The sequence below is a fragment of the Struthio camelus genome, chromosome 6, assembly GCF_040807025.1.
Source record: "Struthio camelus isolate bStrCam1 chromosome 6, bStrCam1.hap1, whole genome shotgun sequence".
Classification (NCBI taxonomy): Eukaryota; Metazoa; Chordata; class Aves; order Struthioniformes; family Struthionidae; genus Struthio; species Struthio camelus.
The window spans coordinates 33182657-33210648 of NC_090947.1; the positions used below are offsets into that span (position 1 = coordinate 33182657).

Here is a 27992-nt window from a genome sequence, read left to right on the forward strand (position 1 = left end):
CCTCAAAGTTACTCTGTCTGCTTTTCTGAAGCTGTGTGTATTAAAATGTCCAGCTGCATATATATTCATGAATCTTTTCATGTATATGATGACTGTAATTGTTTGAACAGTTCAACTGGAGCAGGGTTGAACTGTGGTGTAAAGGAAGCACCCCCTTCTGGCCAAGATAGAGCAGAGGAAATCTCTGCCATAACCAATGATAATGAACCCCACCAATTACTCAATTAAAGCTAAACCCTTCGTTAATCAAGAGAGTCAATTTAAGAGGCCTTTGGGATTTTTGAGAAGGATGAACTCCTAATCAGTGCAAAGGGAATTACTCCTATTTATTCCAGGGTTGAATTTGCCCCCAAATCTGCATGTGCTTATTTTGAAAAAGAAAAACAATCATTAGTTTGTAATAAAGAACTTGCTCCCTGGGAAGTAGTGGGGAAGGACTGAAAGCATTTCCCCAGACAGTCTGGAGTTCATTAGTGCACTGATCAGGGAAGGCATGCAAAAAAAGTGCAGCCAGAGGAATATTCCTTATTTAACCTCCAAACCAATAATTCAGGAAAAAGCAATTTCTTCTAAATCTGAGTTCCAGGTGACTGCCTTTTATCTGAGCTCCATTAAATTATTCCCCCGCTGAATTCTCATGGAATAGGCTGCTTGCTCCAGCAGCCGTTGACTCCCTGAGGTCAGTTTGAACCCAAAATGTTCTGTTTTTATAAGTAATGCTCCATCCTCAGCCCTGACTTGAGGAAGGTGTTTGTGCCTGGGTTGCAATTTCCCTTCCCCCTCAATTGCTGTCGCTTCCCTCAGTACTTGCTCTGCATGGAGCCACCAGACCCCAGAGGCCCAGGCTGTGGGGGCTGCTGCAGCCTCTAAATCTCAAACTGACTCACTGACTCCTCCTTGCCTGAGACGTCATACACCGTCCTTGTCTGTCAGGGTAAAGCCAAAGGTGTCTCAGCTCTGAGCCTGCTGGGGAATGACACATAGGACCTTCTCCTGCCTTTAAATGTTTTATTATGCTTTCTCCCTCAGGCAGCCAGGCTAAGAGCAATTCTTTTCTCCTGGGCCCTGGCAGAGCAGTTGTCTCATCCCTGCTGCCTCAGCAGTTGGGATGGGAAGCTTCTGGTGTGGGGCAGGTGGAAGGTTTGGCCTGAGAAGAGGCAGAGGAGAGCTGACGGCTCTGGAGAGGGTGTCCTACAGGAAAAGTGCTGGCTCCTCGCTGTTCAAGGGTGCTTCCCGGCTGCTAACACTTCGTGGCCTCGGTGTGGTGGTGGTGGCCAGCAGGGACGGACCAGACTCGGAGGTACCTCCCTACATTTGCCTGTAGGTGAGAGATATGTCAAGGTTTGTTGGCTTGCTCATAAACGTGGAGTGCACTTTTTTATCTGGTTTATTTGAACTCCCCCTGGTCTTGCTTTCTCTCTCCTTCCTAGCCCACTTCAGTCTTTTGGTGGAGGAGAGTCTGGATTCATGTCCATTTTATACTGGCTCTTTGTAAGAGTCACGGATCCAGCCCCGGGCTTGATGAGCAAAGCATTTTCCAGACTCTTGGAGGAGTTACAGGGCTTTCAGTTCCCTTTCCCACTTTTCTCCCTGGTGATGGGTAGGGCTGGGGCACACCATGAGGGCCTGTGGCGGTGGTACTGCCTCCAGCCAAGTCGAGAGGCAGTGTCAGGCTGCAGTACTGCCCCTTTCCCCTCGCCCTGCTGGTCCTGCGTGACTGGTCCTTGGCCTCACACTCACTGTACAAGCTTGCAGCCAGACCCTCTTGCCCTCATTCCCACTGTAGCATCCCAGCAAGGTCTTCTCTCTTTGGTCTCAGTTGTGTGGATTTCTTTCCTCCATGATTGCTCTGTGTGATTCTTCTTCAGAGTTTATTTTTGTGTGACAACCACTAAACCCGATTTTTCTACAGTCTCCTGTTTATTCTGGACTTGCACACTGCAAGTTTCCTACACAGCCCTCTTTGAAAATACAGATTTATTTATTTTTTACTGACTCAGGTCAAAGTAGCTGTTCTGAAATCCATTAGGGACTGAGCATCAGGAGCACAGATGTGATGAGCTGGAGCTGCTCTACATACCAAGTGCAGCTGGCTGAAAACAGCCCTGGCCTTTTTATAAACCGAAATATTGTCCAGCCCTGTTTTCATTGACCTAACAGGTAAATGTGCTGGGGGGCCTAGGTAGGAGGACTACCTCAGCATTTCCCAGGTGATGTTTGCTTGGAGCATGTTGGCCTTTACAGATTTCTTCCTGCGTGTGGACTCTGAGGCAGAATGAATATTTTATAAAATTTTTTGTATTTTTATCTAGATTTTTATGTTGAATTGAGTTCCCTCATGCCATATTGCTTCTCTTCCTCTCTTTGGTGACTCCACAGTCATCAGTGCCTGAGTTCCTGCCCTTATGTACCTCATTTTCTCTCTTTACTGTCTCTAAGGGGGGCTCCATATCCGTGACCCAATGTGTGTGGCTTTGTTGCTAGTTGCCCCCAGACTCCAAGGGTTTGTAGGATCCTTGCTGTGGAAATGAGTCCTGGGCAGCCAGATGGCACTGAGATCCAGGAGCCAGATATCTTCACTCCAGTGCAGTCCTGCCAACACTCAGGAAGGAGGTACTTCCCATCACAAAAGTTTCCTACAGGTTTAACTCCAGTAACAAAGCAGCTCCTCCTGCTTCTCACCAGAATAGGTGAGAGGAGAATCAGGTTCTTAATCTCAAGGGACCCGATGGCATCTTATCACGTCCTCTGAATTACTATCTCACAAACATCTTGAATATCTTGTTTATCTCCTCTAAAATGATCAGTACATTGCTCATCAATCAGTGTTATTTAGTCACTAATGTGCCACAGGTGGTTTAGCAACCAGAGCACTGGGTCTGAAATAATTTTATTCTCTGAAGCCCCCTGCCTGAATACTGGAGAGAGCTGCTGGTGTCTTCGAGAGGTACTCAAAGTACTCAGGTACTGTGGAGATGAGGGCACAGGGGTATCTGGATGGAAGGCTTGTCAGCCTGCCTGTATCAGGTTCTGTCCTTCTGTAGTGTACCAACTCCCTTGGGAGCAGCAAATTTCAATTTTACAGTGGATTATGCAGGCAAGGCTGGGGAAAGTGAAATCTTCTTTTCTGTCTTGGGGAATTAAAGACCTCAGGTTATTTTGCATTGAGAAAACAAATCTAACTGCCTGGTTTGCTCCTGCGTCAGTGAAAGTTGCGCTTTTTACAGTGGCAAACTGTAGAAAGTGGGTCTACCAGAGAAGTGCTCAGTACATCCGAGAGGGCCAGCTTTTCTGAGGAGCTGAGTAATTATTACAGCAAGTTTCCTTCCTCCTACTTGTCATTCGTCAAAACCCATCTCCTCTTATTTTAGGAGTTAAGCTGAATCTGAACTCTTGAAAACATATGGCACCAATTCTGATTGCTGAGCACCTTTGGTAAGTTGGCTCGATATGGCCAAACCCTTCAGGTGGCTTTCCGTTCCCCAACAAGGAATGCAAGATTTGGCCAGGAATTGTGAAAAAAGGGAGAAGTGTTAGGGCTCAGTGAGAACAGCTCTGGCCAGTCTAGCTTCAGCACGATTCTTGCCTTAGCTGTCTACCGTCTCTGCAGGACCACCCATTTCTTCAGGAGCCCTTCTCTGGAGCATGTGCAATTCAGAAAGAGACTCCACTAGTAACTGTACACTTAACTAAGGCACTAAGGAGTACACAAGATATTGAAAGACCCCTTGAAAAAAATGAATGATGAACTAAAGAGTTAACGAGTCCTCAAGAAGCTATGAAGTTGTATACAGAAATCAGACGGGGGAGGTTTGCCAGTACATTTCTTTGGCCAAACCCACAGATGAAGATTAACTGACAGGCCTCAGGGACACAAACAAAACAATGTTACTATGGGGTCAGCAGCCTGTCTTGCCGTTTGTGCTATGCAGGTCAGCATATGAGTATATGAGTGCTGCTGTGGGTGCAAGAAGAAGCAACCTTATATTCCGTCCCTAAATTTACTTCAGACACATCCTGAAGTTTAAACAGTTTATATTGCCCTTTTTTTTTTCGGTCTTTGCCAGCTTCCCTGCTGTCTTCATGGAGATCCCTCCGTCTGGGGACACTCCTCCGACACATTTCTTTGGGGCTTGCTGCAAATGTTTCCGTAAGTAATATGCTTTGATTGTATTTCTCTTCTTTCCGCGTTCCCTGGCTGGGAGTGCTTGAGCAGGCAGACTTTGTGCAAGGAATGTTTGTGGGAGTGGGCTGCCTTGAGGCAATATTCCAAAGTATCCGTGAAAGAGAGCTTCAAATTCAAAGTTTTGTAAATCCGCACTGTGAACGTGTTTCTAAGATGTGTTCTCATCCCGACGAAATACTCAGAACTGTACCATAGTACAGTTGGTGTCCTGTCATGCCTGCTTATATTTAGATTGCTAATGTTGTCAAACAGCCTTAAGTTATTTGCAGAAACTACTTGACAAATAGTTTTAAAAAGCAAATAAACTTAAGAAAAAAACCAAGTTCTGTTCTTAGGTTAAAAAGGCAAAAGGCAGAAAATGAGCAAGCTACTATTATTTATTGTGAATTAATCACCCATCTCCAGATGTGACAAAATAACTCAGAGGAGGCTAGAGTCTCTTTTTCCTCTGTTTTCAGCCAGTGCTGGAAGCAAAAGTGCCAAAAAATCTCTCTGCAAAGCCTGTTTTGATGAGATTTCCAGCCAGTTTCATGAATCAAGTTGGTTTGGATTAACTGTGAAGAAGCCCTGGGGCAGAACTAGCAAATCGTGGGTTCATTGATCATGGACACTTGTGTGCATGGGGCCTGACCTAACGCTCAATAAAGGCAATGAGTAGCCTGCTGGGGCGGCTTCTCCTGTAGCTGCAGCGCCTCTGCTGTTCTCTCCAAAGCAGCTGGTGTCAGCTGTTCACAGATGCTAGAAACTGGACTTGGGTGGATCTCGCTTGTGGCCTGTAGGCCCAGTTCAGTGGGTTTTACGTCAGGCTGAGAGGCAAATTCACCTCACCGTACACTGCTCATTGAAAAAAACAGTGTAGCAAATGAGACCTGGTAAAAATGAAGCTTGGCTTTTCCTCCGGCTGCTCTCATGGCTTCGTTCCCAGCAGTAATTAACAGGGACAGGTACCTACTTCCCCTGGGATTGTTTAAATGTGGGGACAGTTCTAGGGCTGTCCCTGGAGACTGTCCCCACAGTGACATGTTTTTTAAGTTACACCCTTCTACTGATCCTCTTTCTGAACAATTTCCAGAGGTGTTTGCTCTCAACACCAAGACATCTGTAATCAAACTGGTAATGATATTTGAGGAGAGTGGTATATTAAAAGGCTGCCTCTCCTGAAGCATGCTTGGGGTTTCCAATGTGACAGACTACACAAAAGGACCTGAGGTGGAGACATTTGAGAGAACTTGGGGAACTTTTAATCCTTGAGCCTGAGCCCAGTCATCCTGTCTGACTTTGCTTTGGTATTTGGGATCTCTGATTCAAACACACCCTTTTCATTTGGCATCCAAACCTAGAACAGTCCGTGTTCCCTTTCCAATTCAGAGGAAGCCAGGAGCCTTAAAAAAGCAGATTCTATCAGGAGCTTTTACTTCAAAAGGAACTCTCCAAATGGTAAGAATGACTGATCTTGCAAGCTTTCCATTGATCGTATGAGATTGTCCCCTACTTCACCTTGAAATGCCCCTCTGTGCCCAGATTCCTCCTGCACATCCAAATTCCAGCCTAAGCTGAGCAGTAAGTTTGTTGCAGTCCCCGCTTCGAGACCTTGGTAAAACCTTTCACAGCCCTCAGAATCTCAAGAACATTTCAAAAACACATGGCAAAATATTGGCACAGCTATAGAGTAACCGATCCAGGTATGGGGACACAACTCAGTATGAGATGAGGAGGAATCTGAGTTAAAGGGGTTTGGGTCTTCACCCAGTAACAGAATAATTATTTAATGAGATGCAGCTGTGGACCCAGCTGAGCGGTAGGGGGAGGGTGGGGGTGGGGGTTAAATGCAGTTTGAAAGGCAGTGTATCCTAGTGGTTGTTAGTGGTGTAGTGTTTTTGTGGGTTTTGGATTTGCTGTATGCCTGTCAGGGGTGAAGCCCTCCCCCTTTGGAGTAGGGGCTAGCAGTTATTTCTGAGGTTTGTGTGTAGTAGAAGAGTGCTGTTGCAGTGTGATTGCAAAGTAAGTCAGAATTGCTTTCTCCTGCTGGTTCCTGTGACCTGTGTTGCCCTCCTGGCTGCATTTGCTATACTGTGTGGATATATGCAGGACTTGAGTGCAAGTGCTGTGAGCTTTTTGGTAGGCAGGGGATCCTGAGATCTAGGTTAACTTCTCTGCTTATGAGCACAAGCAGAGCATGTCTGAGGGACTGATTTGTATCAGAAAGGGGGGAGGAATGGAGGTTTGTAGGTTCCCCTGTTTCACAGCCTGACAGCCTCTCCCTGCCTCATAGCCCTTTTGAGGAATGAAACAGTTAATGTATTCCCCAGCATTTTTATTGTTTCTGCAGAATAATCACCGTTTTAAAGATGCCTGCCTTGAAATTACAGTGTAATACTCTGCCTGACTAAACCCTAAAAATCTGGTGGTTGGTAGATAAAAATCACTGAGAATGATCGTTTCATTTGAGGCATCAATAACTCCAACAGAGCTGTTTGGACAACAGCTCAGCTGCTTGGAAAATGGCAGAGAAAAGTTTCTTTTTTAATGTAGCCCATCTTGCTCAGTCTGAGAGCTCCTTCCTTGCTGACTGAGGGTGCTGGGGGGAAGTCAGATTTTCTGGAGGTGGAAATCCACTAGGGGATATGTCTGAGGGGGAGTCAGGATGACCAAAGCTGTTTGTGAGACTGCGTGAAAAGGCAATATGTCTGTTAAGGGGGGGGAAAAAAGCATTGACTGCATGATTATTTAGGAGTTCTGGATCCAGTCTGTGTTTCGGTGACTGCCTGCCTGCAAGACTTTGGCCTGGATGCCCTCTCCCCTTGGCACTGTCCCTATTACATAGTCTGGATTCCTGGATCAGTCTTGCAGTAGGTAGGGAGAGAGCAGGAGAGCAGCTCAGAAACCTAAGGTTGGACTTCCTATCCGCTCCTTCAAGCGATCTGGACCACCTCAAACCTCCTGTAGTGACAGGTCAAACGAGACGAGGAGCAGGGCACTACGATATCCATCTCCGTAGTGGCTGCCACTGCCCCTTTGGGCAGCTCCAGCACCCACCTGGGCCCATGGAGTCAGATGCCACACTAGGAGATGGGACTTGTAGAGTGCATCCTGGAGGTGCTTGTTTTTCTTTGGAGCTTTTCATTTAGAGGGTAGACTACCCTGTGTCGTTCTTTTTTTCCTAGCCCGTTGGCCATGTCACTTGGACAGACAGCCCTCAATTTGGAGGCTGATGCAGGAAGAGAGGTTAGAGAGAGTCTGTCTGTGGAGGGGTCAGTGCTGATTAGGGTAGGATGCTGTTAACCTTAGGGGCAGTTAGTTGAGGAGGTATAAATAGACAGCAGGCCCTCTCTCTCTAATTTTCCTTTTCTGGCTGTTATTTAATAAAGCTACTGAGAGGGAGATGGTATTAACTTTACTTTTATCTTTAATTCTGTGACTGCAGTAAAAGCTGGTATTTGAGAAGTCACTGAATACAGGATAGAATAGGTTCTGTAATAATAATAACTTGTTTTCCCTCTTTGAAAATAAATCTGGTCTTCAGTAGAAAGATTTAACTGTTGCTGGCAGTCAATCAGCCAGCACAATTTAGGCTCTGAGTACTTGATTAGAATAACTTTAAGGAAAATTGCCTTCCTGAATCAAGTGAGGATCCATTAACCTGATGAAACAGGGTTTGCTTATCTGAGAGGTTAAGACCCAAAACACAGATTGGGCTGAATAAGATGAGGCCTCCTTTAGAATGGCATAAAGAGGGAAAGTAATAAAAACACCATCTGTCATGTCTAGTCCATCAGATCTAGTATAAGAGAGAAATTATTCCTCTGACTTTACCATTATTAGATCGTCTGTTTGTTAACAATGGGAAGCGTCAGGAATGCTGAAAACTGGTTTTATTGCCTCAGATTATTTCTAGGTGTCTTTATCTTGGAGAAGATTAATATTAATCTGAGTCTGTACGACAGAGAAATATTTCTAGATGAATACAATGCTAAGGCATTCCATATTGAGTCTATTTAATGATTTATTGTTTGAGGTAAAACAGAATGAGAGATGGAAAAAAAGTGCAGTGTACACTTTGCTTCTGAGAATGATTTTTTTCTCTTAACAAATCTCTTGCAAGTTGCCGAGCACTCAGGGATGTATTGAAGTTAATTGATTATATATCTCTCAAGTGGCCATCTGCATCGTAAAGAACCAGTGTGGCTAGATCTTCTCATGTGGCTTAGACATAGCCAAAGGTCGTATCAAAGGGGACCGCTTTTCTTAGCGTGGGTTTGTTAAAGCTAATGAACACTGTCATGAACCAATTTCTCCACCATTGAGTGCTAGTGTGTTCCTCTTTGTTTAGAGAGGGCTATGCAGGAGCACACAGAGACATCTAATGGCTGAATACTAAACAACAAAGACATGTCAGCTGTTGGCACGGGAGGTGGAGAGGGGTGGTGGAAAGCCTATACCAGCTCATTCCCAACACCGCTGCTGGGGTGGAAACACCAGCTTCCCTTGTCAGAGCACCTCAGTTGAAACTGTACTGGATATGTTATTGCTGACCTGAATGGGCACATCTTTCCTGTCATCTAGCAACTCTACTGCAGTTGGCACGTGCCTATGCTACCTCACAACCCTTAGGTACTATTTCCATCTTGCCAGAGCAGCTGGTGAGCTTTTTCTTGTTCGCAAGGTAGGGGTCCTTTCTGGGGAAATAGGTTTAAGAGCACAAGAGTGAGAATTCCTGAAACCTGTGCTCCACTAGAGCTGGGCGCTTTGCTCAGATGCAGATGAGATTGGTTGCTGATGAGTAATAAATGTAAAGTATGACCAGATCAATAGCTCACCACAGGAAGATATTGGAAATCTATGGAGGGTTTGTATACTTATAATGCATGAGTAACTGCTTAGAAATGGATTAGGAAAATGGAAGAGCTGGAGGTGGGTGTGGTAATCTGAAGAGTGAATGTGGCCTACTTTGACTTCATTGAATGTCCTGATGTTGGAACAGGACTTGTGCTCTGAGCCTGTGTCTGCAGTAACTCAAAAGGCATTGCAGCCTGCTCAGCTGTTGTTGAAACCAGCAACGTTCTGCCAGTTTGCAGCACAGCAGGCTGGTGGCCTGCAGGCACACTAAGAGCAGTGTTCGCTATTGCCCTCTGCTTGGGGATGTGCCGTGGCTGCTTCGCAGCAGGTTTTGCATGGCTGTGTACCAGAGATAGTTTATAGCTTATGTCCATGAGAAATATTACTTTACTTAGGGCTGCTGTTTGCATAAGTGAAGCATGCAGGGTATTTGCAGGTGTGTGAGGCTGGGTTTGATCAGTGTGTGAGGAGTTCAATCTCGTGCTGGGACAGGAGGAATGTTGTTCCTGAGAGAAGGGAATGTGGAGCGGAGGGAAGAAATGTGTGCTGGGGAATGGCATCTAGGAAAGGCTGAGCAGCCCTGATCCCAGTGACATCAGTTGGGTTGGAGGTCCTCCAGTTCCTAGGAGAAGTAGATCTCTTTTGAAGAGGAAACATAAAGAAGAGGTCCATATAAATTCTTTCTTCCGTATGAATATAACCATTCCTCCTCTGCAAGTCAGAGGGGATTTGACACAAGCGCCAGGGCAGAATGAATTATACTACAAGGTGTTGGGCTTTCTGGAGACCCAAAGACTGTATGTTTAGCCCAACATTTAAAAAAAAAAAAAAATTGATCAGTGATCTCTGCTTTTCTGCTTCTTCCTCTGGGACCTGAAGCACAGAAGGCCCACGTGATCGCAATTCCTGCTAGAGCTGGTGAGAGTTACCAGTGCTTGCAATCTTAGCAAATCAATCCCCACGGTTGCTGTGGTGGGAGAAGATGAAAAGAATGGATGGCACTGCAAGCTCATTATGAAAACAAAGGGAACCGGAGCTAATGAGTCATGGATGAGCCCTTGATCTGCCTGGCTTTTGGTGTGGCAAAAGAGGGAACTGGTTGAGGAGGATCTGATTAAAATCGCAGCAGGAGTGACAGTCCCTAGACTGCAGAAGGGTGTATCTGTCTCTGTTTAGACATGGGAGAGGTCACTGTTATAGAGCTGAGATCTCTCTGGATCAGATCTACAGCTTTTTCCATCAGGACAGAAATATTCTGGGCTTTACATGTTACCTGATCCTGGCAGCTTGTGCTAATAAAACACTGATTACACAACTGCAATTCAGCTTAAGCTGCAAACAATTGCCTGTGTGCTGAGACATGATGAAAATACCCTCTTTGCTATGGCAAAGATTTGAAATTGTCTGTATAGTATATTGTCTCCTGATACAGGGAAACTTATATAGAATAAAACACTTAGGTTGTTTATTGTGGGTGCATGGAAAAATAGCTCTGTTGTAATAATGCTTTCTCTAAGGCTTTCCCAGTCCTGTATCCGGATTAATGAATGAAACCCCTCACCCCAGATGGGAGATAAGTGCTGCTTGATTCCATTTCATGTCCAGTGGAGCTAAGGCTAGGGAACTTGAAAAGATTTCCTTAAGGTATCTGGCAAGTAGCATAGTCAGAACTAAACCCAGCAGTCCTACTGTCACGTCCTGAAACCATCGTGCCCTCTGCTGCTGTCCGATAGTCCCCTGGAGCTGGGCATCACTGTGAGCTGGCTGCGGAGAACGGATTAGCTGTAGGATTCCTGCGTTTCTTATTACCAGCTGCATCTTGCTGAAGAAGAGTCTAGAAGTGAGTAAAAGCAGCTCTTAAGTCTCGAGATGGGTGGGAGAGGGCACAGGACTCGCCATCAGGAAAAAGCTACTGGCCAGCCGAGGGGCCAGTGCAGAAAGGGAAATTTCCAAGGCAGTATGTGCCCCCAGGGCTGGAAGTGACCATGAGGGGAGGGCAGTGCACTCGAGAGCTGACTGGGACACTGGAAGCGGCTTTCTTTCAGCTTTCCTCCAGACTTGAGGCTCTCAAAGTGCAACATCCTCTTTAGTAGCTGCGCTGTCCCTCAGAGCCTGTGACGGAGTGAATCAGTGTCTGGCTTTTCTTTGCTGTCGCGGTACTACAGGCAGGGCAGCTTAAGGGATCGGCTGCTGGGCAGGCATGCAGGAGGTATCAGTGGAGTCTTAGTTCATTATGTTGGTTTTACCCTCTTTTGCTCATCTCTGAAGCGGAGATGCAGATACCTGCTTTGTGAAATGCGCCAGGACCTACTGCTAAAAGGCACTATGTAAGATCCTGCTTCTGATATCAGCAGGAGGGAGAAAATGTCCTTAGGACACCAAACAGTCCTCAAGTGCTTTTCCAAAGTGCTGCCCTGCCACATGCATCTTCTCTTTCCAGCTGCAGGGACCTCCTACCATCTTGCTCTGTGAAGAGGAATTTCCAGCTTCAGCCCCAGACAAGTACACAGGCTAGACTTTCAGATTTTTTGTTTTCAAGCAAACTCTGTTACTCAGGTTTTGAACAAAGAATTCAAGTTATACCTGAGCCAGACAGCTGTTTTGATGGGTATGTGGGAGACTGTAACACACGTTGTATGTTAGAAGCATAAAAAATGTTCAGAATCCATCATTTACACCCTCGTGATATAACAGCACTGAACAGTATATTAGAAACAGCTCGCGTTCCCTTTTTACTCCTATCCTAGCTCTCCTTTTCTTGATTTCTGCCTCCCCCCCAAACCCCGGAGCACACTCTCTCTTGCTGACTTCCATTGTACTGTTCACATAGGTGTGGAGCTATTGTTTCAGGCAGGGACTGTCTCCTAGAAGTGAGCTGCATTCCAAAAATGCTTTGAAAAGCTGAAGGGAGTGCAGGGGAAACAAAGGCCAAGCGAGAAGGACATACGAATATCCCAGGGACCCGATGTGTTCCCATCAGTCCAGATTGCCTGGAGCACCTGGACGTTCCTTTTCTCTTGGTCTAGAACTCACTGAAATCGGTGCTCCAGTGCTACCAGTCAGCTCTGAGTCAGGGCATGGTACCCTATCCCATAGCAGAAAGTACAACTTAGAACTGGAGGAAAAAATAGCTGGAAAGAAATTTAAGAGATTACTTAGCCTATCTCCTTACCAACAGCATGAATAGTTAAATTATTGCTGACTTTCCATGTGATATGTTAGTTTTTCTTGGTATTTGCTTAATGTTACTCAGTGGTCTGTTCTGAAAGACTACAAGTCTTATTCCAGAGCTAATTCTTCATTTATGCAGTGGTTTCACTATAGTCCCATTACGAGAGCCTAGAAAATAGTTAACATCTATGGTTGTACTCTCTTTATGTTTAATTTTCTTCATTTCCTGCCTCAGCTGATCAGCTCTATCTTTTCTTGTGTTTTGACTGAACGTTCCTTCCAAATGAGGAGAAATATCCTAATTTTTCCATGCTTTGACAGTCTTTTTTTAAAAAAAAAAAAAAAAAAAAGTCCTTTGGAAAGAAAAGCCCTTTCCTGCTGTGTTTTTTTTTCCTAATCTTCTAATGGAAGTCACAAGTATTACCAAGTAAAGCTTTTTATTCTTCTCAACAATTATTCTTCCTCTAGCTTTTCTTCTTTACTGCATTGTCTAGCCTATAGTGCTCCTACTTCTTTCCGGCTCTCTTTTCACAGTGCTTGCCCAGTGTCTAATGCTGCTAGCTTTGCTGTGCTGTACTTTGCACTTATCTGTGGTACATCTGCTTATAATATGACTAATACTGTGCATCCTGACCGTGCATCCTACATTCTGGATTTTAATCCTTCTCTCAGTCTATCTTTACTTTATTATATCTTGTGAGAATAGCCTGCTCTTTTGTAGCTATAATTAAAGTCTCAGTTTTGCTTCAGTGCTCTTTTCTCAAGCCGCTTTACAATTTACCATCTTCTTTTTATGAGTTTTCTGTGTTGTTCTTCTATTCACTTCTGCCAGTGCATCCTTTGTTGCTGTCAAATGACTCACCACCTGTAGGAGTGTGTTCCTCACTTCATTTTGGAATGTGGTCTGAGATCAGCTTAGACCACTCACTATTGCTACATGTATCTTTTCACCATAAAGCTCACATGTCTCTTCATATTTCCTTAATACATCTTTCTAGTCCATCTGCCCAGTTCCCCTGGGTCAACTTTAGTTCAGCTAATAGCTGAATTCATTGGGAACTGCATATCTGTTTGTTACTTCAAGTGTACTTTGTGTATTGAGGAGATAATGAGAGATATTGGGCCATGAAGTAGGCGGGATGGGGATTCTGGCACAGTGGAGGGTGGGAGGAAGATGGAGATGGCTTCTTGACGTGTGGTGACTGAGACCCCATTTTGCTCCACTGCTGAATGCACAGTTTCACATGAAGCTGTTGCTCTATCTGCAGAATGTGTCTGGGCTTCCTTTTATGGAGCAGATGCCTTGCAGCCTCTCTGAAAGGAAGTCACAACAGTTTGGAGGCAATGACAGGAGGGGGGAACCAGAAAGGAATAAGCAACAGAAGCAGGGCAGAAAAAATGTTGATGGTCCTTCAGGCAGCTGATGGCTTTAAGGTGAAAAGGGTCTGGGAGAATGGCATGTCAATGTAGTGTCTGCATTCCTGCGTGACACGGGAAGAACCTGGAATTGAAGCCAGTCTGTGAAAAGGTCCTAAAATCTTGTTTCTTCTCACAGCCTTAACTACTATCAAATGCACATAGCTAAGGCCAGCTCTAAAGCTGGTGTACAACTTCAAGTCCGTCTGGGTTTATGGCCAGCTGTAGATCACAGGTCCGATGCTTGTTATCATTCAGAAATAGTAATTTTATTGAAATACGCTGTAGCTACAATGCAAAGCAATTGCTTGAGAATATCCATAAAAGATGCAGCACAGCCTTAGTGCGAGGCAGTATTTAAGGAGGAAAGTGGCTTCTCTGTGTTTTGGAGCTGAGTGGAGATGACTCCAGTGGGACTTCGAGATCAAAACTAAATGAAAGTTTAACTATTTTAATTGGTGACCAAAGGATTGCTGCTGTGAAGTGAAACATTAACAACGGGTGAGAGAAAGCCAAGATTGCTCAACGAGGTTCATCTTCAGGTACAACAGAGCTGAGGGTCGCCCAGTGCGCAGGGAACAGCAGGCATGGCAGAGAAGGATGGCATGCTGCAAGCTGCAAAGGAAACCCAAGCTGGTGAGAGAATTTTTTTTTATTTTTATTTTTTAGACCTTTTCTTTCTAATCATAGAAGAAACTGAAGGTAAAAAGGCACTGGAAGGGACAAGAAGTTTCTCTCGATTGTTACAGGTTGACTAGCGTCCCCTTACAGATTTAGGCACTTTAGGTTAATGTAAATACCTTTACAAGTTTGAGTCTGTAAGGGCTATTGGTAATGGATGGAGCAAAGATGCAGGACTGAAGACTTTTCCTGGTTGTTCAAGTGATTTGATATGTAGTTTTGTTAAATTACTTTGATCTTTGAGACAAGTCTGCAGACAATGGAAACTGGTCTTGGTCTGCCTAAATCGGTTAGGGCATGTTCTTTCATGTAATCAAACAACTGAAGAAAATAAGCCAGAAGAGACTTGGAGAGGTTACATTGTCCACCCAGGGCCAGGCCATTAAGCCTAAAGTGTTGCTGGCAAACATTTATCTGGCTTTTTATACCCTTATCTTCGAAAGAGAGAAAGAGAAGAGGAGAGAAACAAAGATATGGTAAAAGTACTATAAAAGTATGGCCAGTGTATGTGAATTCAAAATCAGACTCGGTAGAAAGAGACCAGTGTGGCTGAGCTGAAAGTCAGGAAGGAATTGTACTACAAAATGATGACAGGTATAAATGAACAGATCAAATGACTATAAACAGATTAATGTGTACAGTACTGCAGCAGGAAGCAGCGAGAAACTGTGAATGCAAAGGGAGAATGCAGGTTGTTTTCCTGTGGATTTGGGGATCTGGAAAAGATTTCAGTGATGAACCGAAAGTCATAGAATGATGTATTCATGGGGACTTCTGGCTATGCAGGACATCTGGTAGCTGAATATTACATCTAAGCATGAATCATCATGCAGATTCCCCACTTGTGAAAAAGACAACCTGGAAAGGAGGAAATCTTAAAGGGAACAGTCCTTGCTCTAACATTTACCAGTTTAAGTTTAGCACATGATTTTCATAGAAATTCAGAAGGGAAAACTTCAGAAGGGCACCTCATCCATCTGTCTGCTCTGGGACAAGAGCCAATCCAATGTATTTAGCCTGTCCCTGACATGTTCTTAACAGATATCAGGGATTCCCCACACAGCGCAGCTCGAGCCCAACAGCCTCTGTTCCAGTCCTCACCTGTCCTTGCAGAAAGGGAATTTGGCCAAAGAGGCCCCAAATCTTCTTTACTGAAAATTAAATCAGTTACTTTTCTTATCTTATCCCCAGTGAAAATGGAGAATAGTTGGTCTCTTATCTGAACAACCTTGGGTTATGTTTAATACAGTTACCACTGTATTTCTCCTTGTTTTCTCTTTTTTAGGCCAGTACAAATACAAGTCTCCAAGTCATTGTCTTTGCCCAAGTTTTCTAAACTTCTCCTCTTTCTTGTCACTCTCCTCTGGACTGTTTGATGTCTTAAAGCCTGGCGCCAAATCCTGGACACAGTGTTCGGTGTCTCTAGTTCCAGTGGGCATCCATGCTAGTGCATCTTTTTTTTGGCCAAAGAATCACCTTTTCCCTGTGTGTTCGGTGTGTGGGGCACCCAGCCCTGCTCTCTTGTGTGGCAGTAGTGTTTTCCTGTCAATGGGTGGATGCAGTGTTCTGCCCATGATCTTTGAATTACATCTTATTTGCTTCAGAGCCATTAAGTTATTTTTCCTATTTAGCATCATCATTTTGAATTCTAGTCCGATTCTCCCCCACGCTTGCTCTGTCCTGGTTTCGGCTACGAGCATTAGCCATGTGTTGTTTATTCTGATGTTCTCATTGCTCATGAAAATGCTGAGAATCTGTTTTTCATGCCCTCCCAGTCTGGCAGCAACTTATTGATAGCTGCTCTGAGAGGGATTTCGCAGTTGCCCACTATATAGGGATTTCACCTGGACCATCTTTTTCTTGTGAGACCTTAGATACTCTAGTCAGGATATGTCATGTTCACAGCTCCTCTAGTTGTTTTACCACTTACCATGCCACCGAAGAATACAAGTCTGGCTTGACAGCGCTTATTTTTTTTTTTACAATCCAAAATGACTGTTTTGTAATCCTTATTCTCCTTTTGGTACTTAGAGGGATTATTTGATCAAGTATCTTTCCAGCTATGGAAACTGGGCTGAGGATTTTAGCGTTCCCTGGGTTGTCCTAGACTGCCTTTTTAAAGACAGTGGCGGTGCTTATCCTCCATCTGTCTTTCACAAGGGTAGTGGTTCAATAAGTACTTGAAGGTGAACTTCATCAAGCTTTAAGAATTTGAACACCTTTGAGGTATCTAAATATTCTTTAGGCTGTTTTTTGTCTTGTTCTCACCGATGTTCCTAGTGGTTCGCGTTAATGATGTTAAGTATTTTGTTGCAATTAAGCTTTTTTGTGAAGACTGAGACAAAAATGATGCAACTCTTCTGACCTCTGTGGATGAGCTTTTGTTTGCTCGTTTTTCTAGTTCAAATAAGACTTTCATTTTCCTTCATTTTTCTCCAGTGTTGACAGTATATCTAACACCTTTTCTCATTGCTTTTGTGCTAGCTGTAATTCATTTTTTTGCTTTAGCTTTTCAGCTTCTACTGTTCCATGCTTGATCTGTTTGTTTATACTTATCTTCGGAAGTGCCACCTTATTTCCGTTTGTGGTACAATTCCTTCCTGATTTTCAGCCCAGCCACACAAGTCTCTTTCTATCGAGCCTTGTTCAGAATTCATTTGTGTCTGAGCTGCTTGCAGATTTATTCTCCTTAGCTTGTTCTCACTGTTTGCCATGAGTTACCCTTTATTACCGTCCATTTGAATCCCTTCCCCCTTTCCGTCTGAGAAATCTTCTGATGGCCAACGACGTAAACATCTCTGCAGTGTATTTGATAAGTAGTATGCTAATCCTGCTGACTGATACATTTTTTTTGTACTGGTATTAAGTAAATCGTTTAGCTTATGTGAGACGCAGAGCTGTGTACACACACAGAAGATACAGCTGCAGGATGCTGAAAATATTAAGGCATCACATTGCAGCAGTGGGGGAGCCTGGCATGAGAGATAGTGAAACCTTTTCTGTCGTGCTTTTGTTGTACTACTTTAATAACTTTGCTACTGTGTTTGCACTGCTTACCTGTATGCTGGCAGACCGCAGCAGGCCTCTCTCTACTGGGAGTTGTCTAAAGATACTTAGTACAATAGGAGATATCATGAGAGGGCTCAAGTATTTCTGCTGCGTTGAATGCAGGGTCAGATCTGCAGGACTCAAGGGAACGTGCTGGCCTAGGGTGCAGGAGGCAGGGCCAGCAGGCACAAGTCCTGTTCCTTGCACTGTGCCCAACCTTGGGTCTGCTTTGGAGTCACTCTCGTCATGAAACGGCCTTACCAAGGCCCCCCTCCCCGGAGGCTGTTTGTGATACCTGAGAAGTGACCCAAGTGAAAAGCAAGGGCATAGGCATGCAAACCACTGAGGGGTGAAGGGAAGGAGCTGGATCTGGGGCAGTGCAGAATAGGTACCAAACTGTCATTTTGCTGCAGCTGTAGAGGAAAAAAAGGAAGAGGGAAACGGGATGTTCCTGGTCTCATCTGAGGATTGGGTTGTTGCTCCCATGCTTAGCAGGAGCAAGACATGGTCACTGGGGATCTTCAGTGGAAGCAGAGCCAGAGCACATGGGAGAACGTGGAGTGCAATTCTGCTTCCTCTGGGCACTCTGCAACATCACAGGCCCTTATTCAAGTGTTTCCCTGGTCTTGTTAGCAGTAACTGAAGCCAAATTAAGAATGTGTGATGTGAGCAAAGGCTTCTTTCCTGGTATGTCAACGGCAGACCTGGTTCCCCTAATGCCTAAGCACTGGCAGTGACTCAGTACTGGAGGTAGTGCTGAATTTATAGAGACTCCTGTACTAACTGCAGATTCTGGGTATGGTCTGTGCTTTTGCTGATAAGAGAAGTGAAAAATACTTGGTAACATTCTTTGGACACTTGCCTTTTAAAGAAGCTGAATATAAGGGGGGAAAAAAACCCCGCCCTGCACTCAGAATACTGCAAAGCCACAACCCTTGAGGATGGTTAATGGGAAGGTTGTGGTTTCTGCTCTGTAGTTGTGACCGGCACTGAAAGAATTACTGGTAAAGAGCTCCTCTACTTCCCTCGGAGAAGGGCAGGGGGAGGAGGGACAACAGGGTGCTTGCAGGAAGCTGGGTCCGCATAGCTGTGTTGGGAATCCTAGGGCTCCCAACCCAGCGCAGGGAGCGCTTGCCGTGCAGGGAGCCCAGAGGAGGCCTTCTGGATATAGGGTGAAGAAACAGAGCGTTGCGGCTGCTCTCAGATGCTAGCTGTGCCCTTCAGATTAAGCTGTTCTCTGGGAAGGGGCAAGGTCATTCTGGGAACTTGGTGTGGGAGCATATCTTGGGTCACTTCACTCTTGGGGTAGCAAAGAAATGATTTAACACAATGCAGGCATCCATGACATCCTGGTGTCAGAGGGGTTGGCACATGGTTACAACTTGGGCTGGAAGTGTGGCTTTGCAGTGGAAAGAGATCCTTGCAGTCCCTGCAGAATAAACCTATCACTGCCACGTAGGGTGGGAGATGCATACTTTGCTCCTAAATCTGCAGGCTTCAGATTTAGGACCTGGGATTTTTATTCAGCTCACATCTGTTCAGCGTACAGTTCTGAACTGGGCTGATGCACGTACGATAGCTGGGGGCATGCCAAGCAAACAGCAGGTCTGTGCCACAAAGTACTGGCAGCTCCAACCCATGAATGATTTAGGCTGCGCTCCCTCACTCTTCTTGAAGTCTGCAGCCGCCTTTCATAGTAGCACCTCCCTCCCCCTTCTGCCCTGGCTGCAGAAATGTGCTCAATTAGGGTTAACTCAAACTGAATCAAACTTCATGCCTGAGGTTGGAAACCTTCCCAGTCAACTCACCACAGCCACATAGCATGGTGGGAGACAAGGCGAGAGGGGACATGAACACTTTTCAGAGAAATGAATCCAAGGAAACTTTATTCACTTTTATTTCTGCAGGAGATGATCCCCCCAAAGGAGATTTCCCAGTTCAGAAAAAATCCCCGGTGAGTGTTAACAGCTGGTTTCCTTTTCTTTGCTTTCTGCTCAGCTTGCTCTAAACATTGCAAGATCTCTCTGTTCCTTCCTCTGCTGTGCTCTGGCTAGAGACAGACAAACACCCTTTCTTGCAGAGGGTTGGAATAAGCATTAACGACTCAAGGCAAAAATCCTTCCATTAACTTGATTAAGTCAGGAAAGGGCTGCTTAAAGGGGAAAAAACGAGCTGTCTGGGTCTTTGGGAAAAAAGGTTTTGATTGTTGCCTTTTTCTTGAACGTCCCTTTCCTTGTGGGACACTTTCTCTGAAGTAAGGGGGATGTTGTACGTGGGAGGGAGGGAATTGGCCTGTTTACTTAGTTTGATCAGACTCACCAGGGAAGAGTCTCCAGATGCTGCCAAGCAGAAGAAAGGACGGGAGTTGAGGATGCGCCACTGATGTGCGTACCAGAGCCCCCCTGTAGTGCCAGAGCCTTAGGTTTAAACCTCTGGCCGGATTCATCTGAATGTTTTTTGTCTATGGGTTTGATGCCTGTACAGATTTTTCAGGCTAATTCTCATTGATTGGTTGACCCCTAAAAATTATACACTGTTTCAACTTTGGGGGAAAAGGGCTTGTTTTGTATGTGCTGTCTTGCAGGACAATATTGTAATACTTGCTCTTATTACCCTCAGTCAGTTATGTCATTAGCAAGCCCAATATTTAGCTCACAATTTTAAGTACTGTGCAGGCATTAACTGTTAGATAACCAGAGCTCCTGTGAAGTACATAAATGTAATCCTGTTTGCAGCTGGTCAACAAGAGGGAGAGGTGAAAGCAAATGTCTCCTGCAGCTGGCAATTTAAATGACCTTTCTTTTTTTTCAAAGACACAGACTATCAACTACCACAGTATCTTTAAGAGCTCCGTAATCCCGCAGATCCCGGGCTCACGTTGCTAGCTAAGAACAGCAGAGTACTTGTGTGCTCATGAATCCAGGCTTAGCCTCTTTGCTTTTGCTGGGGGGCTCTGCTGAGCAAGGTCCTCTTCTGCGAAAGCGAGCAAACTGCATCTGGCTGTCCTCATGGATGAAAGCTGCCCACTTTTGGATGCCCAGGCAGGCCACAGGCAGGTCAGTGATACAGCCGAGAGAATACGTGAGGGTTTCTGCATGTGCTGGTGCCATCTCGTGACAAATGGGCCAAGTGGAAGTATTCCTGTGCTTGGAAATCCCCTACTCCGCTCCACGTTAGTAAGCAATTGCTCAAGGTGGAGACTTGCGCACGTGGGCAGGGTTAGCTGGGAAGAGCCACTGCCTCTGTCTTGCCTTTCTGTGCCTGTTCCTGCTCCTCCACAGAGGGCGCCCGTCCCAGAGAAGGGGCGGCAGAAGTGGGCCACAGCCAGGTTTTCGGTCACTGCAGGTCACAGCCTGGCACGTGATACCCTAAACCGCTGCAGCTAAATCCACCAGGCCTTGTGTGTTGGAGTGTATGGTGGTGACTTTGGGGAGCAGTGTTCCCAACACCTGGCTCTATGGGTTTGAGCAGTTGCACTCAGCATTTCAGCCAAATGTTATTAAATATCATGAGTATAATAGCAAGGACTGTGAAAGTGCAGAATAAAAATATACCTATTGCATAGTTTTTACTTTCGAGTTCAAAAATACCTGCAAGTACCCACAGGAAACTTAATTTACCTCTTATGGCTTTTCTTCTCCGTGTTCTTCTCAACAAAAAACTTATTGGAGAAAGATACTCTGTGTATATGTTTGTGCATTTACGGCTTGTGTACACCACCGTTTTGAGGCTTGTCTAAAAGCAGGAAGCCCTAGTGCTGTTCCCAAGGGAGCCCACTCTATCTTCCAAGCCATATGCTGGGCATGATGGTTTCAGAGTAAATAATAAAAAATGGGTAATTACATATTTACCCAAGTAAGGCAAAGAGGCCAAGGGTTGCTTAATAAAAAGGCATCTCATACATAGTGAAAGACACACAAAAAGAACAAAAATGTTTGTGTTTAGAAATGTTGGGTAAGTTATGGAAGGCTTTTTTCTTTCTCCCCCCCTTTTTTTTTTTCTTGGACAGCCAATCTCTTTTGTGGTTCTTGTGTAATCTTGTTATTCCTTTGGGCATCCAAATAAGCTCAGGTCTCTTGGTGGTGGAATAAACCTGAATAAACACATCTATTTTGGTATCTGTATTTGCATTTGGGACTCTAGGAAGAAATACAGGAATTCATTATTTTTGACACCAGGAGCAGAAATGCTTGTAAAGGGTTCATCTCACTTCACTGGCCCGTACTATGGCCGTTGGAAAAATTAAAACTGTAAATATAAATGCAGCTGTTAGTCACACCCCCCATCCATCACCTAGTGTGTGGCAAGCCTCTCTTTTCTACTAATTGGGAGCGGTTGGATGGTGCTCTGAAAAGCTGCTTTCCCTGTTGTAAGGAAGCGAAGCTCAGCAGCTGCTGCCCAGACCGCAGGGGGTAGCAAGAGACGCACTCAGGATCATGCCAAGACTCATATCTGTTTAATGCCTTGTTTAACTTGGAGACTGCAGATTTCTACCCAGATTGAAGTAGGATTCATTCATACAGTGGCCAGGCTCAAACAGATTTGCTAAGCCCATCGCTGTTTTGTTTTGGTTTTGATTAATAAATTGAATTATCCATAGCTGTGACAATAAGAATTGGAATAAGAAAAGGGTGCCATGCGTGAGAATGGGGAAGGGAACGCAGCACAACCAGGGCTGATGCTCTGCCTCAGTGAGCCATGATACATTTTGGTGTAATTGAGGGCAGTTATCCCAGGGGAAGAAGCAGCTTCAGGTGGAAGGATGCAGCAGGGAGCAGTACCCTAGGGTCTACGAACTGCTGAGGTGAGATCTGGTACTAGGAGAGGCAGCAGTTTCCAGGCAGCAGGCAGTAGCTTTAAGTGTGAAGTGCAGAAGAAGGGCATCTGACGATATTTTTGCATCTCAGTAGGTTTTCACATTGCAGCGGAGAGGCTGGGTTTTTGACTGCGCTCGCCTCTGCTGCTGGGGCATTATGGGGATACGTTGCTGGGGTTAGAGCTTTCACAAAGCTGATACGTTCTGGTTTGTCTCCCACAGAAACTCTGTGGCTCCAACTACCCTCTGAGCATTGCTTTCATTGTGGTGAATGAGTTCTGTGAGCGCTTCTCCTACTATGGTATGAGAGGTATGTGACCCATGTCTGGGAAGGAACTTTCTGTCTTTGGGTTTCTGTGCACACTGATCTGGTGTCCCAGGGTTGTGCTGTATGTGAACTTACTATCTTTCAGAGGTCTCTGTTAAATTGGTATTTTGGGGTGCAGGCATGAGCAATGTGCCTTAACGCTGAAGCCAGCCCTGCTTTGAGGATAAGTTTGGATTAGACGCTTCCAAATCTCCCTTCCAAATTTTTTATGATTCTGTGTCTTGAATCTGATTTTCCTATGTCTGATGTCTTTCACAGCTGTGTGAAATCAGTGCATCTAAGAAATGAATCATACAGGCCTGTAACTTGCAAATAGAAAGTGTGCATACAGGCTAGGGTAAGTTAAGTTAGAAAACATCTTTTCCAGCTATATGTAAACATGTATGAGCGAAGAAAGGCTAATACTCGTATCTCTCATGTGAGCTCTTTCTGTGTCAGGGAATACTGGGGACTGGTCTGAAAGCACAGATCTTTCCACAGCAGTGCCTATAGCTGGCAGACAAATTGATTTAATTTTTTTCTGGCCGCTGTGGTGTAGTTTCCTGCTTACCTGGGGAGATGCATGTTAATTATCTGATGTGGTTTGCTTGTTTCCTTTTAGCTGTCCTGACATTGTATTTCATCAGCTTCTTCCACTGGGATGAGAATCTTTCCACCTCTGTGTACCATGCCTTTTCCGCTCTCTGTTATTTCACACCTGTCATTGGAGCCATCATGGCAGACTCATGGCTGGGGAAATACAAGTAAGTAAGGACAACTCCGCACCATACAGGCTGCATGAGGGCAGTACTAAGTGTGCTGCTTGTTCTGAGGCTGGCTCATTTGGCTCAGAGTTCAGCAAGACACACCTACTAAGGTCAACTCCTCTCTGTTAATGGATGAACAGCTGATCTGTTTGTTCATGCTGTTCTGAGCTCTTCTTTCATCCAAGGATTGATATGGGGCAAAATAATTTGTACAAATGTCATGAGCACACCTTTTCTCCACTCTCCTTCCCAACACCCCTTTAGGAAGTTGAGATGTAGGGTGATTAACCCTCAGCTTGCCAAGATCTGCTGCTGAGACACCCTCAAAGAAGGTGAGGAAGAGTGTCGTCTTCTGGATCTAGCAATTTCAGGTGAAGATGTCGCTAACCCCACTTATGCTTTCCCTGTATAGGGTATGTGTGAGCACACTCATTTTTACCCCAGGGAAAGTCAGCAGGGTTCACTCAAATCATCTCCCTCAGCACGTAACAGGTAAATTCTCCCTGAGTGGATTAGGGTTGCTCCCTTACACTGAAAAGTCATGGGTCCGTTGTCTGCCCCAAGGAATCATAGTGAGCAACTGGGTTAAGGACTTGCTTCCCTTTGCTGTGTCTGTTCACTGCCTGCGGAGTCTTGCTATTGCAGTGAAGAAGTGCAGCTGGATCTGTTTCTCTAGTACTAAGCACATCTGGCAACACAAGTCTCCACGTGAAAAAACAAGCTGGGATACCTCTCTCCCGCAGGAAGTTCCTAGGGGTTACTTATGTTCTTTTTTCCCTTGCACTTTGTGCTTAATTTCAGTCATTCTCTTGTCCCTTTGAATGCAAAAGTAACAGTGGGGGTTTTTTAACAACTCCATTATTCAAGTTCTCATAGCCATGTTTATTGCTATTTGAAGATATCTGATCTTGCAGCATGGTGATGTGAGAGGATAAATCCCTATGCTAACTTCTATGCATTATGCATCAAAAAGGGTTTCCCTGGAGGTTGTCCCTACAGCTTAATGGGTGGCAGCTTTTGCTGGAGTAGCTGGGCCTTCCTAATATTAAGGACAGGGTTTTTAGGAGTGTTCCCGTGTGGCTCTGAATTAGCTGTTCCAGCCAGGGTTTCCATGCATTCAGGGCTGCTTTTGTGCCCAATAGCACATAAGGCTCCTTTTAAGCATCCAGTGCCTCCACCCTAACAAGTCCTTCCATTTTCTCTTTGTCTGTGCTGCTCATAAATACGTAGACATGTGATAATCCTGAAGATGATGAAGGAATGGAGTACACTCAAGAGCTTCATCTCCCTAATCAGATTTCCTTTTCTCCCTCGCCAAGATAAGGGAGGCAGATAGATGAGCTCAATAATTCTTCAGAGACGCTTGAGATCTGAAACAGTCTCACAGCAGGGAAACCACCCTCCTGATTTGGATGTATTGGTCAAGTGTGGGCCACAGTTCGTATAGATACCTTCCAAACTAAGAATTTGTTTAGGCACATGCTAGAAAATACCAGTTATTAGTAATCTGGAAATGAAGTTGGATCTGAATAGTAGCCTTCTATTCACAGCCTTCTGTGCCTGATGTACTGGAACATTGGTAGTTTATTCTGCCCAGCAACCTTGGTGAAGAAAGCAGAGGCTATCCCTCCTTCTTCATGTGAACCTATCTCTTTCTTCCAGTGCATTCAGTGTTGACATAAGAGTTATAGCTGTATGCGGTATCAGGCATATGGACTAACCAGTTCCTTGTGCATCTGCCAAGTAGACATGCCATATCAGGGGAAACAGGCACACTCTGTTTCCCGATCATACATCACCTAGTGCCTTCGGTCACTGCTATTTACTCTCCTCACAGGACGATCATCTACCTCTCCGTTGTGTATGTGATTGGCCATCTGATAAAGTCAGTCGGTGCAATTCCATCCCTAGGGAACCAGGTTGTTCATGTGTAAGTAGCTGTTGAAGCTGCAATGTTGTTGCAATGGTAGTTGGTTTATCCAGTACCGTCAGTTGTTTCACCACCATCGAGTGAGCAGTTTGGGGGCTCTGCATAAGTTGCTTTTATCAGGGAAGAGTTTGGGATGTCTGGGAAAGAGCAGAAGGGGGAAGCTGGAAGCTAGAGTGTGTGAATACAGCGGGAGTTGGAAACCACCACAGAGACTTTGAACCCTTTGAGAAAGGGGTATCTGATTGCCCTCTCTGTTACATCATGTCACTAGAGTTCCATCCCAGCTGCCTGTAGCAGGCTCTGTCCCAGCCCATCCCAAATCCTCCCTCATTTTCTCATTGGCATTGCTCCCCATCTCAGCAACTCTTTATGCATGGGAACACAAAAAAACCATAGAAGATGCAACCTGATCGTTCCTCTGTCACGGATCTGTCTTTCCAGACTACAACCCTTCTTGCCCTCTAGACTCATAACTGTTAGGATTGTCAGGGTTGGTTCCCCAGTTGGCATCTCTGAAACCACTAAACTGTTTTGGCCTGTGTGGCCACAGCTCTGAAAATGTGAATACACGGGCAGGAGCACATCTAATTTACAGAATAGCTTCCTGATGTCCCAGGGCTGGCCAATCCTGACACTCCTCCTCCCAAGATAAATAGTGTAGGGCCAAGAATGTGATTTTGAGGAGCACTGGGAGGTGGAAAGCACCCCAAAATGCTGCTAATGCAATCCTCCTGTCTTTACTTACACTTTACTATAGGCAAAGCCTTTTTTTTCCCCTTATTTTCCCAGTTGATCTCTACAATCTCTTGCTTTCTTATGAGTCAAAAATAATCTCTCAGATGTTTGATCAGTTATGTCTGATAGGACCTCAGAGCAGTGAGAGACTGAGGAAAAACTGTTTTGTTAATTGACTGGTACCAAATACAGAAATTGTTTTTCACGCCTAGCTTGCTTGTCATCACTGTCCGTGTGCAAAAGAGAGTGATACTGCAGAAATTGTGGTTGAGTAACACTAAAACGCTCTCCCAAGTGCTGAAAAGGTTCTACAATGGTGATATTTTTGTTCTTACATGAAGGATCCTGTCTATGATTGGTCTGTTTTTGATCGCCCTTGGAACAGGAGGTATCAAGCCCTGCGTCTCTGCATTTGGTGGGGACCAGTTTGAAGAGGAACACGTAAGATTTCTTTTCTTTCCTAAAATCTGCAGTGTCTGGTTACTCTTATTGAGGATATTTGTGATTGAACCCTGTTCTAATAGAAGAAGGGCAGTTTGCTATGAAAACATAGATAGGCTGCTTTGCAGGACGGTTTGCACGAGACTTGAGGGAATCAGGATGGCTCAGGAAAGGAAGGTGACAACAGGACAGAGATGACATTGGGATAGATAGGTCATAATTGCATTAAATAATCTAAATTCCAATTGGGCATTAAAGTTTTTGGAAGATCCTGTAGCGCATACCATGGAAAGGTAGCCACTTCTGAGCAAGCTTAACAGGGGTGATAATACACTGCAACACAATACAGTGAATGAAAGATGAAACTTTATTGTCAGTCTCTATGCTCTCTTGGAAAGTTTCCCTCAAAACAGTGAGCAGTAATAGTCTATATCTTAAATGTCGTTCAGAAAGCTGTAGGAAATTCCAGCATTTCATATTTAGTTCAGTACCAAATGTAGCCAAAGAGTTGAAATATGTCGTTTTCACAGAATAGAAGGTTCTGAAGAATTGCAATTTGCGCTTGGCAAAATGTTTTTTTAGCTTTATTTGTAGTGCATCTGGTGAATTGTAGTCCAGATGCTTCATGTTCTCGTTCTCCATCATAAGCGCTTGGCCTCCACCTGACCTTCGTGTCCTGTAAGACACGAATCTCAGAACTCCCATTATGCGGCACAGGGGTTCACCCAAGGATGAGGTGGTGCTTAGGGAATGAGAGGGGTCAGGAGGTACTATTGCACCTCAGAGAAGGAAACAAATTGACCTGAAATTAGATGCTTAGGTTTATGTTGACCTAATACACAGATAAAAATTTCGGTTTTCTCAATTGATAATTTTCAAATCAGCAATTTCAATGCATGGCATAGGTCTTCAAATATGCAAGAAGCCACTGCAAGGAAGGGATAAGTGTTCCAGTCTGTGATGAGTAGGCCTAAATTCAAGAAAGATGATTTAGGATAGACAGCAGGAAAAGCTTTGCAACAGCAGGTCCAGACAAGTACTGGACTAGACTGGGGCTGTGGGCAGTTCCCAACAATGGAGGCATTGAAGAAGCACATTAAGACTATTCGTCCATCAGGACAGGCACTGGTAGGATTGGTCCTAGCTTGGACAAGGGATGGCTTGTGGGGTTGGGAGCCAGGTACTGGTATTTCTTTTGCAAAGCCCCAGTATATAATCAGCATTTAAAAGATGAATAATATAGATGATAATGCTTGTTTTAAAATTTGGAGAAGATTTATGCTTTCCACCCCTGAACTGTGTGATACTGAAGCCGTGCAGCTGGTTACTAAGGAATGCTAAGCAGAAACAAAGCTGTGACGTTTGATAGCCACTTATTCCAAGCAGACCCTTGTGCAGGCGTGACCAGCCGGTGCATTAAAGGATACTGCAGCAGCAAGAGCAGCAATCAGCTGATGGTCACCAGTCTCCTCAGCTGGCACAACCCTGACCGAGAGCAGGCCGCCATACAATGCTGCTCAGTGCTCCAGGAATATGCCCGGTGCATTCTGACACATGGGCATCCCTTCTGGCAGCACCAATAGCTGTCTCAAAAGGATTGCCACAGGTGTTACAGCAGCCTTTTCAGAAGTATTACTTTTATGAATATTAATGATTAA

The 27992-nt window shown here is 44.8% G+C and overlaps 1 protein-coding gene across 8 annotated transcripts in view; it reads left to right on the top strand.

Moving 5' to 3' along the window:
- Positions 1-27992, top strand: part of SLC15A2 (solute carrier family 15 member 2) — a 93548-nt gene that overhangs the window by 14478 nt on the left and 51078 nt on the right. For 2 of the 8 annotated variants that reach the window (XM_068949040.1, XM_068949039.1), the window contains exons 2-8: positions 3372-3435; positions 4068-4150; positions 19246-19292; positions 22377-22464; positions 23084-23225; positions 25066-25158; positions 26235-26334. In XM_068949040.1, coding sequence (XP_068805141.1) covers positions 3404-3435; positions 4068-4150; positions 19246-19292; positions 22377-22464; positions 23084-23225; positions 25066-25158; positions 26235-26334 — 585 coding nt within the window. In that variant the 5' untranslated portion in view covers positions 3372-3403. Of the gene's footprint in view, positions 1-3371; positions 3436-3904; positions 3933-4067; positions 4151-18246; positions 18343-18421; positions 18511-19065; positions 19164-19245; positions 19293-20151; positions 20395-22376; positions 22465-23083; positions 23226-23543; positions 23561-25065; positions 25159-26234; positions 26335-27992 lie in introns of those variants that run through there. The other 6 variants (XR_011141953.1, XM_068949042.1, XR_011141954.1 and 3 more) reach the window with 6 other exon arrangements.